This window comes from Oreochromis niloticus, linkage group LG15, assembly GCF_001858045.2.
Source record: "Oreochromis niloticus isolate F11D_XX linkage group LG15, O_niloticus_UMD_NMBU, whole genome shotgun sequence".
Taxonomy (NCBI): Eukaryota; Metazoa; Chordata; class Actinopteri; order Cichliformes; family Cichlidae; genus Oreochromis; species Oreochromis niloticus.
The window spans coordinates 25,054,227-25,069,063 of record NC_031980.2 but is presented as its reverse complement, the minus strand read 5'-3'; the positions used below and the strand labels follow the sequence as shown (position 1 = coordinate 25,069,063).

Genomic DNA, 14,837 nt, shown 5'->3' with positions numbered 1-14,837 from the left:
ATATACATACTGTACACAGTGGCTTTACCAATAACTATGTATGACAGACAGTACATAAGACAGAGGACAGACACATTCTGACAACAGTTTCAGATACGCTTTCAAAATACTAATTACAATAAACATTTTATATAAAATTTAATGGAAAAAAGGAAATGCTCAGACATCCAGCCATCATTTGACTTCAGATGATCAGAAATCCTTTAAAAACATTTCTGGAAGAACCTGTTATAACCTGTTATAGTTACACCAATATCTCTGTGGGAGGAGAATACTATGAAAACAATGTGCTGCCGATACTGCAGTACCATAATTTCATGTGATAAGAGACTGTAAGGCATGTATGACACGTGACTTCGATTACTATGAGTGGGTATTCTGCCAACAGAAAAAATAACAGTTTGACCGTCTTTAATGCCCGGGCCACGTGATGACACTTTATCATTTATGAAGATATACATTATTATCAGCATACACACACACACACACACACACACACACACACACACACACACATTGACATGACATCAAATTTCACTGATTTTCTATGTTGATAATTTCATACATTAAAAACATTTCTGCCCTTGAAATAACATTTGAACAGACAAATATCTCTACATGGTTCTCTTCTTAGCTTGTCTAAGCAGCTGCAGTCAGCCAACAGTTGGAACATTTTTCCACATATGTGGAAACGTTCCCTCCTACACTGAACACAGAGACACTGAAGACCCATACCACACTTCAAAACCAGGATAAAGAGGTTCGGTGAATGTGGTGTTGAAGGTGTGGAGGTGGACGAGTTTGTCAGAGGAGACTCTGTAGAAGGACAGAGTGCCTGCAGGACAGTCCACATACACTGCTACTCTGTTAGAGACAGAGGAGGAGGAGGGTAGGGCCAAATCTACGTCCTTCCTAAAGTTGTTGTGACAAGCACGGTAACCATCTTCACAACAGTTCAGACTCCAAGACTGATCGTTGGATCCAAGCTTGCAGTCATCGCCGTCTCCTCTCCTTCGGATTTGTCCGTACGTCACTGCGACGTCAACCACTCCTCTCCACTCAATCTCCCAGTAACAGCGACCTGTAAGCTCATGTTTGCAGAGAAGCTGATTCCAATACTCAAATCTGTCTGGATGATCAGGATATGGCTGCACTGCTCTCACATGTGTCACCCTCCTGTTGTTGTCAGACAGTTTGAGGTTTCTGTGCGCTGTGTTTGGGTCCAGTTCCAGTTCGCAGAAGTCTAACAGAGAAATACAACGTAATAGCAAAGAAATTACAACAGTAGTTTATAGATCTGAATTCTTGCACAGTCAAGCACAAACAGAAGATCAGTTCCACAATTGGTGCCCCTTCAGAGTGCCAGCAGAATGAAAACCTTTGAGAATAAGCTGAATTATCTGATCAGCTCCTCATCTTATGTGATTGAGGCATTTCAGTTTAATAAGAGATGAATAAAAAGTGCAAACTTACATTTTTGCAGTGCAAACCTTAACACCTGCTCTGTGCTCTGGTCCACTCTGTAGAGAAGTATAGTGACAGCCACATACAAATTATCAAGCAGAATACATTAGTCATGTATGCAAGAATTCACAATTTCCTCATATGACACACTGTTTTAGATCAATTGCTATTTTACTGATGGGGGCGAACAAGTTACTATTGTTGGTGATGTCAAATTGTAAATGACAGAAGTGTTTCAAGAATCTAAGAAGTGCAAAAGAATCTGACTTTGATTAAAAAAAAGTGCCTAAAATGTTGGTCTCAATAGTTTCAGCCTATAAATGTGAAGCCAAAAAATAACTTTGAAAATGCATTCCAGTGCAATGTTTTCATGAGTCACTTGCTAACAAAAGAATTAGCATAATATGTTATCACACTGTATCATTGATGAAAATAGCAATTTGTCTAGAGTATATTTAAAGTGTTCATTTATATTTCTATTTTCTACCTCTTTGGTTGTTTCGGATGCTCCAGACTTCTATCAACGTGCTGAGATTTATTAGTTTTCACCACTGGCAGCAGCCTCAGAAGAGCCTCCTCAGTAGCAGAGTATTTCTTTTGGTCATACACATCCTGATCTTCTGATGACAGTAAGATGAAGACCAGAGCTGACCACTGAGAGGGAGACAGTTCATCTTTGGAGAGACTTCCTGAAATCAGGGACTGCTGGATCTCCTCCACTAGAGAACGATCATTCAGCTCATTGAGACAGTGGAACAGATTAATACATTTCCCTGCAGGCAGTTTCTTGCGGAGTTTCTTCTTGATGTACTGGACTGTTTCCTGATTGGTCTCGGAGCAACTTCCTGTCTGCGTCAGCAGGCCTTGTAAGAGACTCTGATTGGTCTGCAGTGAAAGACCCAGGAGGAAGCGCAGGAACAAGTCCAGGTGTCCATTTGGACTCTTTAGGGCTTTGTCCACAGCACTCTGGAGATGTTTGAGTTTAGATTTGGGTCTAACTTTAGACAGCAGAGATGATGTTTGTTCTTCTTCTAACAGATCAACTCCAGAGTTGATGAAGGTCAGATGGACATGAAGAGCAGCCAGAAACTCCTGAACACTCAGATGGATGAAGCAGAACACCTTGTTCTGGTACAGCCCTCTCTCCTCTTTAAAGATCTGTGTGAACACTCCTGAGTACACTGAGGCTGCTCTGATATCGATGCCACATTCTGTCAGGTCTGATTCATAGAAGATCAGGTTTCCTTTCTGCAGCTGATCAAAGCCAGTTTTCCCAGAGACTTGATCAGCTTCCTGCTCTCTAGACTCCAGGGTTGATTTGTCTTAGTTCCTCCATCATACTTGACCTTCTTCACTTTGGACTGAACCACCAGGAAGTGGATGTACATCTCAGTCAGGGTCTTGGGCAGCGGTCCTCCCTCTCTGGTTTTCAGCACATCCTCCAGAACTGTAGCAGTGATCCAGCAGAAGACTGGGATGTGGCACATGATGTGGAGGCTTCGAGATGTCTTGATGTGGGAGATGATCCTGCTGGATTTTTCTTCATCTCTGAATCTCTTCTTAAAGTACTCCTCCTTCTGTGGGTCAGTGATCCTCTGAGCTCTGTTTCCATGTGAACACACTCAGGAGGGATCTGACTGGCTGCTACAGGTCTTGTGGTTATCCAGATGCAAGCAGAAGGAAGCAGTTTCCCCCTGATGAGGTTTATCACCAGCACATCCACTGAGGTGGACTCTGTAACATTAGTCAGGATTGTAGTTTTGTGGAAGTCCAGAGGAAGTCGACACTCATCCAGACCATCAAAGATGAACACAACCTGGAAGTCTTCAAAGCTGCAGATTCCTGCTTCTTTGGTTTCAGGAAAGAAGTGATGAACAAGTTCCACCAAGCTGAACTTTTTCTCTTTCAGCACATTTAGCTCTCTGAAAGTGAATGGAAACATGAACTGGATGTCCTGGTTGGCTTTGTCTTCAGCCCAGTCCAGAGTGAACTTCTGTGTTAGGACTGTTTTCCCAATGCCAGCCACTCCCTTTGTCAGCACTGTTCTGATTGGTATATCTTTAACAGGTGATGCTTTAAAGATGTCTTCTTGTCTGATTGTTGTTTCTGATCTGTCTGGTTTCCTGGATGCTCTTTCAATCTGTCTGGCCTCATGTTCATCATTGACCTCTGCAGTCCCTCCCTCTGTGATGTAGAGCTCTGTGTAGATCTGATTAAAAAAATTTGGGTTTCCTGCTTTAGTGATCCCCTCAAACACACACTGGATGTTTTTCTGTAGATGAACTTTGAGTGTACGTTGGCACTCTGCAGCATGGGTTCCTAAAGAAACATACAAAAGCTATGATTATAATCCAGGCAGTTCTATGGAGGCAAAACATGATCCGAAAATGTAAGGAACGTGTGGAGTGGAATTAAAAAAATCACTAGGATTAAGTTGACAGACAACGAGTGGGCAGCCTGTAGACAACAAAACAAGTCATTTCAACAGGTTTATTTCTCAACTCTCTGAAGTGTTATCCACCACACAGCGCCTTTCACACACTCTCACTACCTTCAGTGAATCTTCTGTCATCAAGTGAATCCTGACATCTGAGTGTGAAGTAGTCAGACTCGAACGTCAAGGAAGGTGGTAGGAAAGCAGACTCAGCAGACATTTCAAGCTCCCAGAGGTGAGCAATTTATTTACAGTGAACTCCATCATACGTGAAATTTAATTAACTTAAGTAACTTAATTAACAAAACTCAAAAGTACATGAATGCGATAACACAGCTCACCTGCCCTCCTTCATCTGAATCTGGCAGAGACTGACTATATAGAGGGCCATCAATTTCCCTTCAATTAGTCCAGCAAGTACCACTCACTTGAGCTGAGGGACCTAAAACTCTACACAGATGACTAAAATGACAAAACCTCCTCACACTTCTGATTAGCACATTTACACAACTAGCTCTATTTACAAAAAAAAAAAAAAGATTCAAAAATCCCTTCAGACTCTTGGTTCCACCTGCTGATGTCATGTCTGACATCATCAGCACTTTAAAATCAGGAAATGCTAATATACATAATAAAATATAAAGAAACATGTAACTGAGTATTTGCCTTAATTTGCAGAATGTTTGTTTTGCTGGCAACAGAATGCTTACACAAAAAACCCGGGATAGTCAGTGCAGCAATGTTACTTTGACAAATAGCAAATCATAGCAAATAAATATAGAGACCGAATAATGGACATAGTGAGCAAAAAAGTCAACACATCTGGGACAAGTGGAGAGCATTACAACTGCTCATCCCCTTTGTCACACTGAGAAACATTCCCTGCTGGACTGTGATGTCACTATTAAGGTCCTGAGGACTTGTGCTTCCCAGCTGTCACATTTACAGCTGGAGTCAAAAGCATAGTGAGACTCCAGTGTTAGTGAAAACAACACGCCTAGTTCTTTTAGCAAAGAAAATCACACTATCACCAGTGGAAGCTGATGACACCAACAGACTAAATAAACTGATCATGAAGGCTGGCTCTATAATAGGTTGTAAACTGGACCTCCTCTCCACCACAGCTGGAGGTCACCGAACAAACCTTTATGGGTAATCTTGGCATATTTCTTATCTTATTTTAAATCATCTTACTGGTCTGTAGACAGTTGGCCAGCTCCTCCTGCTTCATTCTCCTCAGGAAGTGTTGTGTGATCTTCAGAAATGACTGTCTGCTGCTCTTCTGCTCTTCAGCTGTACCACCCAGGCCCTCACCTTCACTCTGATCAAGTCCACCGTCTCTGTAATCTGGATTTAGGACCTCCTGGAACCTCTTCAGCTCGGTCTTCACAAATCTCATAATGTTCTCCTCAAGTTGCTAGAAAGAAATGTCAGCTTCTGTTAACCACAACACCACCTTTAGTGTATCTAACTGTCTTTGAAGTGCTCAGTGCAGAAAAAGCACCAACTCAGTCAAGGTTACTGTCTTTGAGATATTTTTGTCATTACTTGTACCATATAAGTAATGGCAAACCTGGAAAGAGTACAACATTTCAAGCCCCAGCTGGCTCTGATGAAAACAGAGACATGAACTTTGGACTAAACTAAATTTAAGAGAGCAGAAAGCAGCATTTTTCCCAAACAGCAGGAGCTGTGATGTAAAAGATCCACCTGCTACTGTAATACTGGACTTCCCAACAAAGTGGCTGCTTGATGACTTTATGTAGTATTAAGCAGAAACACTGCAGTATTTCTCCATGGTGATATTTATAAAAGTGTGTTCTGTGATTACATTACCATAAATATGTCCTGCAGAGCTGTTTGGTATCCACTATCAGGCTGGTGATGGGGAACCTTTAAACTCTGCTGCTGCTCATCTCTGTGGAAATGTCAGAAAAGACAGGATACATTTCATACACAGTAAATTCTAAAAATATCAAATATTATATTAAAAAATAATATAATTAAATATAAATATAATATTTAAAAAAAAAAAATCAAATGATAATCAAATTTTCATCCTTACGTTGAGCCTTTAAAGTTAGTTTTGCGGATGATGGAGCCACTGGTTGTCACAGTCTGACATGTGGTTACACAAGGATTGAATGTCTGCTTTTTATTTGGTCTTGAAACATAAAACACACTTGTATAAGCAGAGGTTTAAAGAAGCTTCTAGAAACGACTAGAAAGAAATGTAGTTTTCAGTCAAAGCTCACGTTTTGTCAGAGAATGGCATCTGAGAGATGGGAGTGTAAATGTTCATGACCCGTTCACTATTCAGGGATTCAGACACCCAGCTCGGTTCAGGATCAGCTCCAGGTCCGGGAGACTCTGGTCCGCCCTGCTGCCTTACCCTTGAACGCGACATACACAGAGCTCTGAGCATGAATAATGACGATGAAGATTCAGTTCCAACAGTCACTTGAAAGTGCTTTATGTTGTACGGGAAAGATGCTGGAATATTCTAAAGAAACTCCAACACTTACTGACAGTGTTTCTTCTTCTGGAAGAAACTTCCTAGATAACCAGGCTCAGGGAGGAAGACAGAACAAGGACACACTGTGGAAAGCTTTAAGCCCACATAGCAAAATTGGTATGGCACGGATCTGGCCCACACAATGTGCCTACACATGCCCCACATAACTCAAAGAATGACGGCCCTTTGGTGGCCCAGATCTGGTTTGCCAGAGGTGTGTCTGCTGGGCCCTGTGCTGGCCCAGCAGACACACTGCTGGCCCAGAACAGTTTCAGCTCTGGCCCCAGATGTCAGCCTAATGTGTAACTTAATCAGACCATGTGATAACAACATGTGTCAGAACATAATAGTGCAAAAGCAAGATGAAGCTCCGTTCAGACAGTGAATGGACTGATTCTTATATAGCACTTTTCTACTCTCAGGAATTACTCAAAGTGCTCTATAAAACATGCCACATTCACCCAATCACACACTTCCTCTAAACTGAGTGCTTCCTAACTACATTCATACACATTCACACTCTTGACATGCAGACTAGAGGAGCCAGCAATCGAGCGGTAGGTGACCTGCACTACCTCCTGAGCTACAGCCACCCGGTGCTAAACATGAGTAAACCCTCACTAGGTTTTGGATAAAGTGTACACTCACAAACCTGTCAAACCTGCATTTGAAACGTTGGCTACCATAGCAGTATAGTATTGCGTTATGGCATTTGGGTCTTCTAACTAAAATAGGAAAATAGGAACATAAATAGTGCCATCATTGCCAGACTTGGCCCACATCTCGTTGACATACACTCTGCCATGACACCAGTCAGTCAGAAGTGCCAGCTTGATGCCAGATCCGAGCCAGACCTGTTTTCTATGAGCCTGGGCCACATAAACCAAACCACAATTGAGCCAGATATGGCATGCCATCCCATAAATAGTGCCATCTACGCCAGGCCTGGTCCATATCTGGATGACATACCACTTACCATGCCAGAAGTCAGCCAGCAGTGCTGGCTTGACACCAGATCCGGGCCAGACCTGTCTGCTATGTGGGAGCTTAATCTTAAAATTAGAGAGGGCGTCTGTCTCCTAAATCCAAACTGGTTCATTAGGAAGCTGCAGCTCTGCCTCCTGGTCCCAACTAGGAAGCAGTTTGGGGGGGGGTTGATAAATTTGACCAGATTTCTAGAAATGAGAGCTGCTCCGTCCAAAGTGGGATGGATGCCGTCTCTCCTAACAAGATCAGGTTTCCTCCTGGCTGCATGGAGAACATGCAGCTAAACATGTCACTCCTGGTCCTACTGGGGACGGGACCAGAGAAAACTACAGAGTCTGACATTGAAGATTTTTTTAACTTCATTATTTTAAACATGTACTTTTCAAAGAGGTTTTTTTTTTTTAATTTCTATTTTTTACCCCTAACAAGGGTTAAGGCCGCAGGAGTAGAACAGTAATTGGTTCAAAGGGAACTGAGACATGTAATTTTGACATGTTTAGCTCTAAAATCTGCAGCAGCAATTTAACTTAGACTAATTAACTTCAAAGCAAAGTGGTTAGCAGTGCAAAGAGTGGAGCTGTGCTTTATTTAACTCATTGGCTTTATATGGGACATGCTATCATTTTACACACATTGCTGTGATCATAACATGCTAACTTTTGAATAATAATTGATTAATTATTATTGTATAATAAACTTACTTACTGTTTTTTAAATAAGGGCTTCTTTTTCGGTCTAATATGATGTTTGTTGCTTGCTGACATGGGTTCAGGTTTAGATCCAGCAGAGTATGATTTGTACCACAGCTTTTTTCTTCTACATAAAACACACACACAGATTTGATTGATGACATCACTGCCTCATCGGTCAGACATGAGCATCTCTGATCAGTTTGGATTCACAGAGGTTACAGCAGTGTAATGTGGAGACAAAGAGCAGTAGTGAAAAACAGGAAGCCAGTGAGGTTTACTGGGAAAAAATCAGTATGTAATTTCTGTGTTCATGATGCTTTCAGGCCCCTCTTCTGTGGAACCAGCTTCCAGTTTGGATTGAGAAGACAGACACTATCTCTACTTTCTCAAAGGAGATTTTGATTGTTGGGTCTAGATTACAGTATTAAAGGCCTGAGGTGACTGTTGTAATATCTTTATTCAGAACACTGAAGTTCCACTCCGTCAGTGTAAAATTGTCAGTGTAAAATGTGTCTCTTTAACTGTTTAATCCAACCTCATGTTGGTGTAGCACCCTGACTCACTGTCTTCTGAAACATATACATGAAAACAAAAACTTACAGTACCTTTTAGAACTTTTTGAAGACCAGTGTTCTTTATAATTAATCAGTTCTTGGTAGGAACTGTCACTCTTTACAGACACAGAGCTGGGTTCATGTTCAGGTCCAGCAGAGTGTGATTTGAGCCACAGCTTTGGTCTAACACAAACACAAACAGAGCTTTGAGTGTGAATAATGATGGAGCAGTGATGCGAGTGCTGAGCTGTGACATGGAGAAGAGTCCTGGTAGTCAGAGACGGTCCTCTCACCTCTGAGCTTTGGTCTGGCTCTCATGTTCCCTACACAGAGTGGATGCAGGGGGAGGGACTCCCTCCTCTCTTTGCTCACACTGATCCATAGCAAAGCCCACACCTTCACACGGAAACAGCAAACTAATAGTTAACAGTGAAAGAAACATTCGTGAGAAAAGCTGAGACAGGCTGGACAATTATGGACAAATTTATTAAACCCTCCAAAATATGACTATCCAGAGCTGGGACCAGGAAGCAGAGTTGCAGTCTTACATGCCTCTCTGCAGCTTCTCTCCTCCTGTCCCCGCCCCCCAAAACCCATCTTCATAGAGACTGTGTCAGCTCCCAAACAGACAAAAAACAAACATAAAAAATCACAAGGAAAGAACAATACAGTATACAAATCTGTACCAAAGAGTAAAACAGTGAAATGTGGATTATTAAACATTAGGTTTCTCTCTTCCAAGTCTCTGTTAGTACATGACTTAATAATTGATCAACAAATTGATTTACTCTGCCTTACAGAAACCTGGTTACAGCAGGATGATTATGTTAGTTTAAATGAGTCAACACCCCTGAGTCATTCTAACTACCAGAAATCTCAAAGCACAGGCCGAGGGGGCGGTGTGGCAGCAATTTTTCACACCAGCCTATTAATCAACCAAAGACCAAGACAGACTTTTAATTCATTTGAAGGCCTGATGCTTAACCTTGTCCACCCCAGCTGTAAAACTCAGAAACCAGTCTTATTTGTTATTATTTATCATCCACCTGGGCCTTACACTAAGTTTCTGTCTGATTTCTCAGACTTTTTATCTGATTTAGTGCTCAGCTCGGATAAAATAATTATTGTGGGTGATTTTAACATTCATGTAGCTAAAAATGACAGCCTCAACATGGCATTTAATCTGTTATTAGACTCAATTGGCTTCTCTCAAAATGTAAAAGAACCCACCCACCACTTTAATCACACTCTAGATCTTGTTTTAACATATGGCATAGAAACTGAACATTTAACAGTGTTTCCTGAAAACCCTCTGCTGTCTGATCATTTCCTGATAACATTTACATTTACAATAATTGATTACACAGCAGTGGAGAGTAGACTTTATCAAAGTAGATGTCTTTCTGAAAGTGCTGTAACTAAGTTTAAGAATATAATCCACCCACTGTTATCATCTTCAATGCCCTGTACCAACATAGAGCAGAGCAGCTATCTGAACGCTACCCCAACAGAGGTCGATTATCTTGTTAATAATTTTACCTCCTCACTACGTACGACACTGGATACTGTAGCTCCTGTGAAAAATAAGGCCTCAAATCAGAAGTACCTGTCTCCCTGGTATAATTCTTAAACACGTAACCTAAAGCAGATAACTCGTAAGCTGGAGAGGAAATGGCGTGTCACAAATTTAGAAGATCATCATTTATCCTGGAGAAATAGAAAGCCCTCCGTAAAGCTAGAACATCTTACTATTTGTCACTGATTGAAGAAAATAAGAACAACCCCGGGTTTCTCTTCAGCACTGTAGCCAGGCTGACAAAATGTCAGAGCACTGAGCCAACTATTCCTTTAGCGTTAACTAGTAATGAATTCTTGAACTTCTTCACAAATAAAATTTGAATCATTAGAGAAAAAATTACTCATAATTATCTCACAGATGTAATATTATCTACAACTACTTTTAGTACCATTGATATTCATTTAGACTCTTTTTCTCCAATTGATCTTTCTGAATTAACTTCAATAATTACTTCCTCCAAACCATCAACATGTCTTTTACACCCCATTCCTACAAAACTGCTCAAAGAAGTTCTGCCATCTTAAATCTGACCAACCTATCTCTAATAATCGGCTATGTACCACAGGCCTTCAAGCTGCCTGTAGTTAAACTGTGCTTAAAAGTACTTAAAAAGCAATCTCTAGACCCAGCCGTCTTAGCTAATTATAGGCCAATCTCCAACCTTCCTTTCATATCAAAAATTCCTGAAAGAGTAGTTGTCAAACAGCTAATAGATCATCTGCAGAGTAATGGCTTATTTGAAGAGTTTCAGTCAGAGCTAATCACAGCATTATGGTGTTCCACGGTTCAATGCTAGGACCAATTCTGTTTATATTATACATGCTTCCCTTAGGCCAGGGGTCAGCACACTTTAACATCCAAAGAGCCATCGTTTTTCCACGCAAAAGAAAACACTGGGAGCCCCAAATACTTTTTGACATCTAAAATGAAGATAACACTGTATATATTGTTTTTTTAACTTTATGCTTTCTGTGAACAACTAAAGTGTGTTGCTTATGTAATCCATGAAGTGCTACAGAGAAAATTACATTTTATTTATGTAATTAACACATTTTGAACTCTTAAAGAAATATAACAAAAATGAAATAAACTCAGTTGAAGGTCTCTTAAATGAATTTAAAAGCTGAACTTAAATGATCCATGTAACAAAGAAAAACTGTTGTGAGCCGCCACCCTTATATCGCCTTTGGGCTTTTGGAACGTAGCGGAGCCTTGACCTGAATTTTAAAAAATAATTGGAAAAAAATCACTATGCTACATAAAAAATGAAAAATAAATATCTGCAAAATTCTGCATAAATATTTATTTTACCTGGTTAATGTGTGTGGCAGGGCCTGGTCTGCAGTGCCGCTGCAGGGGAATCGGACGCACCTGAGCGGCACCCGCAATCACCCCTCGCCGCCTTAAAGTCTGTTCTCTTTCTGCTGTTGTGTTGTTGTTGGTATATGTCGGGCTGTGAGCTGAAAAGCTACAGCTGGCTATATGCGTACAGCAACCGTGTGTGAAAAGTGGTCAATAAAGAGATGCTGAAAAGCATGTTCATGGAAACATCGTCGGGTCTGCCGTGATGTGTTTACAATGGGACTTCTGCTCCTGAACCTCTGCGCACAGCGTCTGCAAATCGGGGCTGTACGAAGTCACTTTCATCTTTACACAGGACTGTAAGCTGTCATCTGTGAGGCGTGAGTGGTGTTTGTTTTTAACATAGTTCACGGTGGAGAATAGCTGCTGACATAATGTGGATCCAAAGATCCATAATTGGCCTACCTGGGGTTGAAAGTCTCAATAAATGCACGACGAAAAATAATAAAATATAATTTTATTTTTATATTTCTACATCACAATAATCTTCCAATTTAAAACTACAAGTTAATAAAGAAGTAAACACAAATAAAATACACTTCAGCTAAATGCTTCTAATTTATTTTCCCAAACCACCCGGAGCCGCAATATAAGGACTAAAGAGCCGCAGGTTGCCGACCCCTGCCTTAGGCAGTATCATCAGAAGACATAGTATACATTTTCATGAAGCCAGGTAACACACACCAATTAGTTAAACTGCAGGAATTTCTTGAAGACATAAAGACCTGGATGGCCGCTAACTTTCTGCTTCTTAATTCAGATAAAACTGAGGTTATTGTACTCGGCCCTGAAAATCTTAGAAATATGGTATCTAACCAGATTCCTACTCTGGATGGCATTACCTTGGCCTCCAGTAACACTGTGAGGAACCTTGTAGTCATTTTTGACCAAGACATGTCCTTCAATGCACATATTAAACAAATATGTAAGACTGCTTTCTTCCATTTACGCAACATCTCTAAAATTAGAAATATCCTGTCTCAGAGTGATGCTGAAAAACCAGTTCATGCAGTTATTATTTCTAGGCGGGACTGCTGTAATTCATTATTATCAGGAAGTCCTAAAAACTCCCTGAAAAGCCTTCAGTTGATTCAAAATGCTGCAGCAAGAGTACTGACAGGGACTAGAAAGAGAGAGCGTATTTCTCCTATACTTCATTGGCTCCCTGTTAAATCCAGAATTGAATTCAAAATCCTGCTCCTTACATACAAGGTCTTAAATAATCAGGCCCCATCTTATCTTAATGACCTTATAGTACCATATCACCTCAATTAGAGCACTTCACTCTCGCACTGCAGGCTTACTTGTTGTCCCTAGAGTATTTAAAAGTAGAATGGGAGGCAGAGCCTTCAGTTTTCAGGCCCCTCTTCTGTGGAATCAGTTTCCAGTTTGGATCCGGGAGACAGACACTATCTCTACTTTCAAGATTAGGCTTAAAACTTTCTTTTTTCCTAAAGCATATAGTTATGGCTGGGCCAGGTGACCCTGAATCTTCCCTTAGTTATGCTGCAATAGGCATAGGCTGCTGGGGGATTCCCATGATGCATGATGGTTTTTCTTTTCAATCCAATCCAATCCAATTTTATTTATAAAGCACTTTAAAATGCCGACCAGAGGACCAAAGTGCTGCACAGAAAATTGGTTAAAAACAGCAGAATAACAGAAAACAGCAAAAACAAATAAATAATAAAATAAAATAATAAAAATAAATAAAACACATAATACATAAAAATTAAAGCAGCCCTATACTAAAAAAGAAAACAGTCACCCTACTCACTATGTGTTAATAGACCTCTCTGCATTGAATTGTATGTATTATTAATCTCTGTCTCTCTTCCACAACATGTCTTCTATCCTGTCTTTCTTCTCTCACCCCAACCGGTTGCAGTAGATGGCTCCGCCCCTCCCTGATCCTGGTTCTGCTGAAGGTTTCTTCCTGTTAAAAGGGAATTTTTCCTTCCCACTGTCGCCAAAGTGCTTGCTCATAGGAGGTCATTTGATTGTTGGGTTTTTCTCTGTATGTATTATTGTAGGGTCTACCTTACAATATAAAGCGCGTTGATTTGGCGCTATATAAATAAAAGTGAACTGAACTGAATTGAATGACAACATCAGCTGACATCTCATCTCATGGCTTCAGATTTTTACTGTGTAACTGGAGAAAGCGTCTTGGATTACTGTTTTCACTCTGAGAGAAACTGAGACTGCTGTTGAAAACCTATATGTTGGAACTTCAAAGCCCAAAAAAATTAAAGTGACATTATAACCTGTATAAACTGTGGCAAAATCCACTCAGTGTGTGTGACACCTAATAGGATGTTATGGATCAAATGCATACAGCTAGTGAATCACTATGAAATACTACTACTACTACTAATAATAATAACAATAATAATAATAATAATAATAACAATAACTTTATATTATGATGCAACTAGTATATTATTTCACTTTGGTGTCCCAGAGCTTCAGGCTTCCACCCAGAGTGACTGATTTAAAAATGTCTCAGAATTTCTGCTGAGTTTAGACCGACTTCCTGCTGTGGGTTTAATCCACACCTTGTGAACTGAAAATGAACCTCAGCCAAGCTTATGTGGGCCGTTCAACCAGTTCACACATTCTCTACATTTTTCCCTCCAGACTCAGGATCAGATTACAGTCAAACTGTTATTCACATTACCTGCTAATCACAACAAGAACACATGAAAATCACTGGAAAGTTATTGTGCTTTAGCTCAGAGAGAAAATCTTTACAAAATTTATACCCCAAAGCAGCAAACAGCCAATCAGCATGAAGAGACATCTCTCCTGTACAGCCAGTGATCCAGCTCACTGTGATCAGACTGATCCTGTTCGCACATTTACAGATTTCTCAGGTGGGATTCTTACCCGCTGATTTCACTTCAGATCAGCTTCCAGACACTTCCCAGCTTTCTGTGCGGAGGAAACATCTGGAGAGAAGCAGCTGCTCATTCACCTCGTTTGTCAGTCCTGGTGTCTGTGAACGTCTGATCTGATGACACTGCCACATGATCATAAGTTAACTTTAGAGTGACGTCAAAACCAGTTTAACCTGTAGAAACTGAGCAGCTGAAGATCAGTAGAGACAGGATGGAGGAGCTGTAGTGTGGATCACATACAGTACTGTATGTTGGATATGTTGGACAGCCTGAGATCTCTGCCACGGACCTTCAGTCTTTTCCTTCAACCTGTTTTTTAAAACACATTTGTACCAATAAAGATTGGTTTG

General features: G+C 40.6%; 1 protein-coding gene across 1 annotated transcript; it reads right to left on the bottom strand.

Moving 5' to 3' along the window:
- Positions 1-286: 286 nt before the first annotated feature.
- LOC109194752 (uncharacterized) lies at positions 287-14,461 on the bottom strand. The gene is made up of 13 exons (XM_025899069.1): positions 14,353-14,461; positions 8,940-9,042; positions 8,698-8,829; positions 8,106-8,216; positions 6,154-6,291; positions 5,964-6,062; positions 5,735-5,816; positions 5,093-5,315; positions 3,596-3,783; positions 3,103-3,158; positions 1,952-2,635; positions 1,474-1,520; positions 287-1,243 (listed from the first exon to the last, which is right to left on the bottom strand). The coding sequence occupies exons 1-13, from the start codon at positions 14,378-14,380 to the stop codon at positions 702-704; spliced, it is 2,433 nt and encodes an 810-aa protein (XP_025754854.1). The 5' UTR covers positions 14,381-14,461; the 3' UTR covers positions 287-701.
- Positions 14,462-14,837: the final 376 nt, after the last annotated feature.